The sequence below is a fragment of the Medicago sativa genome, chromosome 8 (genome assembly GCF_051527215.1).
Source record: "Medicago sativa cultivar Bolivia chromosome 8, Bolivia_mono, whole genome shotgun sequence".
Lineage (NCBI taxonomy): Eukaryota > Viridiplantae > Streptophyta > Magnoliopsida > Fabales > Fabaceae > Medicago > Medicago sativa.
In genome coordinates, this window is record NC_140756.1 from 38183044 (window position 1) to 38188861 (window position 5818).

A 5818-nucleotide genomic window follows, 5' to 3' on the forward strand; every position below is an offset into this window, starting at 1 on the left:
TGGATCTATCTATTGCTAAGGGGGTACCCTTCGCGGGACTTGAGAATCCTCCTAGTCCATTGATTATTGCTAAAGATCTCTATCTCAAGACCACCGATGTCTCCAAGAATCTTGTCACCAAGGCTCACATCCGAGGGTTTACTTCGAAGTATCTACTTGAGAAAGCCAACCTCAAGACCACTTGTCAAGACACCCTCAAGGCTATTCTCACTACTAGAAAAAGCTGAAATACCGACGGAATTTAGAGACGGAATTAGATTTGTCTCTAACAGAGACGGAATTGGAGACGGAAAAAAGCATTAGGAGACGAAAATTATACTTTATTTATTTGTTACGGTTTTAGAGACGGAAATTTCCGTCATAAAAATATTCCGTCTTTGAATCCGTCTCTAAATGACTAGTTTTTAATTGGTGATATAAAAGGAGATTTAGAGACGGAAATTAGAGACAATTTTTTTCCGTATCTGATGTTTTCCGTCTCTGTGTCCGTCTCTAAATGGTCAAGTAGTTATTTAAATAGTCAAACTTTTATCAGAGACGGAAATTGCCTGTCTCCGAATATTTCCGTCTCTGAATTCCGTCTCTAACAAATTTTTCATTTTTCCAACCAAAATATTTCATTACCCGCCCACTTTTTTTAAGGAGTCCGCCCAGCTCATAACTTTGGTGTGCTCTTTTTATTTTTTATTTAATAATAATAATAATAATAATAATATAATAATAATAATTTCCTTCAAACATAATAATAACAACAAAGAATAGCTCTTATTCACACTTCACGTGTTCTTTGTTCTCCCCTTTGCTTCATTGTTCTCACCTCCATCGATTCTTCCTTCCAATAGCTCACCTCCATCAATTCTTCTTATTCTCAATTCCAAACCATGTTACCAACAACCCCAATTCATCCTTCTTCTCAATTACCAACAGCTCACTTCCATCAATTTCTCTTATTCCCAATTCCAAACCCTAATTCCAATTTCGGGTTACAAAGGCAAACCAGATACCAATTGGAGATTCTTTGTAAAAAATCTTAGGTAATTTAATGTTTATCAATTTCAACTTTTTTTCCTTCATGTTTTTTGTTGCTTAATTTCTTATGTGAAGTTTGTAAGTAAGATTTTTTGTATTCTACCAAAAAATCGTGGGTTTGAGGAAATATTGTATTTTTCTTGGTTTTTTCTGAATTATTTTCAATTGAATGCCCAAATAAAATGAAATGGTTGCAAGCTTTATGCAAAATAGCTCAACTATTTTCAAAGGGTTTCAAATCATTACTTTTTATGTTTTTGCATTACAAGTAGCCTTGGCTGTATAGTTCACAATGTCTTATTGAGTTTTATTTTGCTTTGATTGAGACCAGCGCATTGAATTTTTCTTGAATTAATAATGCAGTATATAATGATATTCAACTGGTTTCTTATAGGTTGATTACATTATTGGTTGATAAAGTAACTTCTACTAATAATGTACCGAAATAATGATTATTTTGTATGAATCTGAGGTTAATTGTGTTTTGCATGAGGATGAAAGCCTAAGGAGGTGGAAGGAGAAGCTTTTGGGTTCCTTGGAAAGTGATTTAGATGGTTTGTTTAAGGACTTTGTCTGTCTATGATCCTTGATTGTTTGCGCTGTATAACAATAACGATTTTCGCTTGGGTTTATTTAAGTTGTTTTTTTTCCTTTGATAGGTCAATTGGATCCTGAAGTAAAATTCCACTCCATTGGAATTCTGTCCGAGGATTTCGGTGAAATAGTTACACCTTTGCCTGTGGAAGAAAATCAGAATGGCCGTACGCTATTCACTCTAAGGGAGGGATCTCGCTATCAGCTTAAGCTACAATTTAGTGTCATGCACAACCTTGTCTCTGGTTTGACTTACTTGAACACAATGTGGAAAGGGGGGCTTCAAGGTACACATTTACTTTTGTTTTTTCTTTCCCTGCTACTAGTTAAACTTGTATATATTGGTTTTTTGTGATTGACATGTTATAAAAACATTATTATCCTCAAAGTTGAGGGTCAGGTTCAAAAGACTATCACAATAAAACTTACATTGTATATAATGATTGACACTCATTTGGCTGATCAATGCCTATTCATATTGCTACAAGTAATGTATGCTAGCATGATTAATATATGTTTTTATAAGGAACTTTACTTAATATATGTTGGATTCTGTTTTATTTTCTTTTCTGCAATTAACTTGCTTTAGTCACACCTAGTGTACACCCATCTAATATATAATTCTAATTGATCATTGGTATCTTGGATTGCTGTAATTATCATTAAATCGATTCTCACTGTTGGACTATCGAAGTTAGCACAATTGTCTAATCTAACAAAAATGGTTTTTCTATTCTTTGGTAGTAATTAGTTATTGTACATCATAGATGAATTGAAACTATACTTCTTTTGTTTTATAAAAATTCTTTTACCTTTTGTATAATTTAGTTTAATATAAACAAATAGTGATGAATGTAGTTGAGTTGGGCATAACATTATCCACTGATTGCCTTTGATTAGAGAGCCTAAATTGGTCTTCTTTTTTGGGTTTTATTATTTGCTAATTCTTTGCTTCTTTTTGTATTATAGGTTCTGCATATTCAAACCATTAGTCTTTTCAAAGATTATTGTTCAACATTTTCTTTAAAGTTGTTTGAACGCAAGTATACTGTATGTACAAAATCTCAGAATGATTGCATTCAATTGTCATTTTTTCAAATTATTATCGGTGTCAACGTGTTTTCTCAAATTATTATCGGCGTCGACGTGTTAGTGTTGTATCGTGTCTGTGTTGTACAGGATAATGGTGTTATGGGATCAAGGCTTCTCCCTATTTCATGTGTATTATGTCATTTTAGTTTCTTAGATACTCTTTTCAAAAAAAAAAAATTGTAATGTTTTTCCTATGTGAATTTCAGTTTATTCATAATTCCTTTACTTTGTGGTAATTTTACAACTTCATATGTTTTCATAGATTCTGTAAAAATCAACGAAGGTCTGTAAAAATTGTATTAGATATTTCTGTTTGGTTATGTTCATAGATTCTAAATACATGCTGTTTTCTTCTATTTTAGAGATTTGATTTCCAATTACACAAAATCTATAGAGGATCTTGTCAGATCTGAGCCATAAGAGCCTGTTATTCTTTTCAGACAGGTAATGAACCTTAAATGAGATTTTATTTGTTATTAGATTGCAGCTTCCATGTTTTACTGGATGTGGATTACCTGATTTTCACCTTAAAATTAAGATGAAACCAAATGCTAATAATTTTAGACAGAACTATTGTGTTATGAAAGCTGGAAATTATCTACTAAGTATTATGTTCCTATTTACTACCTTTTTATTTTCTTTCAGTTTTATGTTTTTGATTTTTGTTATTAATTAGCACTAAATATTTTGTTCAATTCTTATTGAAGTTTTGAATTTGAATGCTTTTCTATTTTATTTTCTTGTATCCCCTTGCTATTATATATCAATATGAGAAATAAAAACACAAATCTATTAACTATTATAATTAACATGCTACCAATTTTTCAATATAGAATGGAGATTCCTGAACATCGCAAGTGGATGGATAATAGGATGCGTCCTGATAATAGTAGAGTTACAGATAAGTTTTTGGTCGGGGTTTGTGAGTTTGTTGAGTTTGCTTGTGCACAAGATGATTTCAAAAAAGTGGGAAAGTTGAGATGCCCATGTAAAATATGCAAGTGTAGAAAGCCTCAGTTAGTTGACGATGTCATGAAACATCTTTGTATGAAGGGATTTAAGGAGGATTACTATTACTGGAGTAGCCACGGTGAACAAAGGCGTTCGGTTATGCTAGTGGTTTCAAACAACTCGTATTAGTTGCTTTGGTTTAATGATTTTAAGGTATTTTTTTGATATATGTTGTTTAAAATTTCCTATCATGTAGAATAGGAAATATACTAACAAATGTAGTTACATAAATAGGTTTAAACAATTGTTTCTTTGCCAATGAATATTGTGAAATTATGATATCTTATAGTTGGAGTCATGCATTTTTGTGTTAGTACTTTGTATAATAATATGATAGTACATTGTTCAAAAAAAAAAATCTGATAGTATTTGGTAGCATAGGGGATATACAAGCAGAGGAAAGTTATATAAATAGGAAAATATAGTTATTTATATGTGCAACATGATCCTATTGGAATTGCTGCTCTTTTAACCTATTTGATTTATATGATATGAAATATGAAGCTTCATTGTTACTTAGGTTGAAAGTTGATTTACCTTTTCAAATACATAGCTTCATGACATTTTTTTTGTTTGTAGGCTAAATTCAAGTGGCTTGCAAATGATGAAGCTAACATTAAAAAGAGCTTTAATAGTAGGGGGTCTTTGGCATTAAAAAATGCCCTGTTCAAGGTGCGTAGTGGTTATGATAAAGGTGAATGGATTGGTGACAACTTGAAACAGTTGGAGGTTAAATGGGAAGAAGAGAAATGGCAAAAAAATTCTATGACTAATAAACAAAATAGGCAGTCTAAAGTTGGACACAATGTGCATAGTGGAGGATCCATATCTGCTAGAGTGCATAGAAAAAGAATGGTTGGTGATTCTTTTTGTTTAAATTACAATGTAAATATGTTCATACTAATTTGTTGTTTGTTGGTTATGTTTTAGAGAGTGGAATTGGATAGGGAACCAACATGGTTTGAGATTTACGACAAAGTTCATAGACCAAAAGGGAAACCAGATGGGTGGTTTAATGAAACACAAGCTAAGATAGCTGTATGTATACACTTGTTTTTTATTTTATTTTATCTTTCATAAATCTAAATTATATTACTAATAGTAACTCTTTTTTACAGGAAATGTACCAAACTCAAACGTTTGAGAAACACTCTCAAAGTGGTGAGATTAGTAGTCAACAACCTACTGAAGAAATTGACAATGATATTTATATGGAAATTGTTGGAGGCATTAACAAGAAGGGGCGCATATTTGGATTAGGATCTCAAGCTGTTGTTGTCAAAGAGTCTTTGAGACCATCACCTTCAATTTCTACCGATGTAGATTCTTCGAAAAAAGTTGCTGCTATGGAGGCTAAGATTGAAGCACTAACTGCTGAACTTGAAAAGAAAAATCTTGAACAAGAAACGCTAAAACTGAAGATGGAGCGCTTGGAGCAAATGATTGGGAATATTTTGCCTAATATGAACACTTCAATTCAGCCGGAAGGAGAAGGCGATAATGGTAACAACGAGTTAGATGAGCTTTAGCTTGGTCACTTTTATTTTGGTATCTTTTGTTAGATCAAACATATCATGGTCTTTTATATTTTAGACAACTTTATGTTGGTAACTACTAAGTGGATTGATGGTAAACTTATCTTGGTAACTACTGGGTAGATTGATGATAATCTTTAGTTTGGTTACCTTTAATATTTTGATATTATGTGGTGATGTTTTGTTTTTATGACTGTACTTTGTCCCTTCTCCTAACTTGATGGGTATCAAAATATTATTGACATTCTTGAGAGTTAGAGTTAAATGTAGTAATATTTTAAACATTGTTTTAGCACTAAACATGGAGAATATTGAGGCAAATATATTATAAAAAAAATACATTTTAGAGACGGAATTTCAATTTGTCTCTGTTGAGACGGAATATTAATTAATAGAGACGGAAATTTTAACCTTTGTGACAATTTTAGAGACGGTTTTTTTATATTGGAGACGGTATTTTCCGTCTCTGTAGAGACGGAATCTGCTTAACTTTCAGAAAAGTGTGGGTGACGGATTCTATTTGTTAGAGACGGATTTATTCCGTCTCTGATCAGCCA

At 32.1% G+C, this 5818-nt stretch overlaps 1 protein-coding gene across 4 annotated transcripts; it reads left to right on the plus strand.

Annotated features, from left to right (window-relative positions):
- The first annotated feature begins 363 nt into the window (after positions 1-363).
- Positions 364-5543, plus strand: LOC146898951 (uncharacterized). 4 transcript variants are annotated; one of them, XM_085735988.1, is made up of 7 exons: positions 364-1034; positions 1689-1910; positions 3078-3159; positions 3549-3879; positions 4306-4581; positions 4657-4764; positions 4845-5543. In XM_085735988.1, the coding sequence occupies exons 5-7, from the start codon at positions 4492-4494 to the stop codon at positions 5253-5255; spliced, it is 609 nt and encodes a 202-aa protein (XP_085592114.1). In that variant the 5' UTR covers positions 364-1034; positions 1689-1910; positions 3078-3159; positions 3549-3879; positions 4306-4491; the 3' UTR covers positions 5256-5543. The 4 variants fall into 4 exon arrangements, with proteins under 4 accessions (XP_085592114.1, XP_085592110.1, XP_085592113.1 ...); XM_085735984.1 differs by lacking the exon at positions 364-1034 and adding an exon at positions 1454-1583; XM_085735987.1 differs by lacking the exons at positions 364-1034; positions 3549-3879 and adding an exon at positions 1454-1583.
- Positions 5544-5818: the final 275 nt, after the last annotated feature.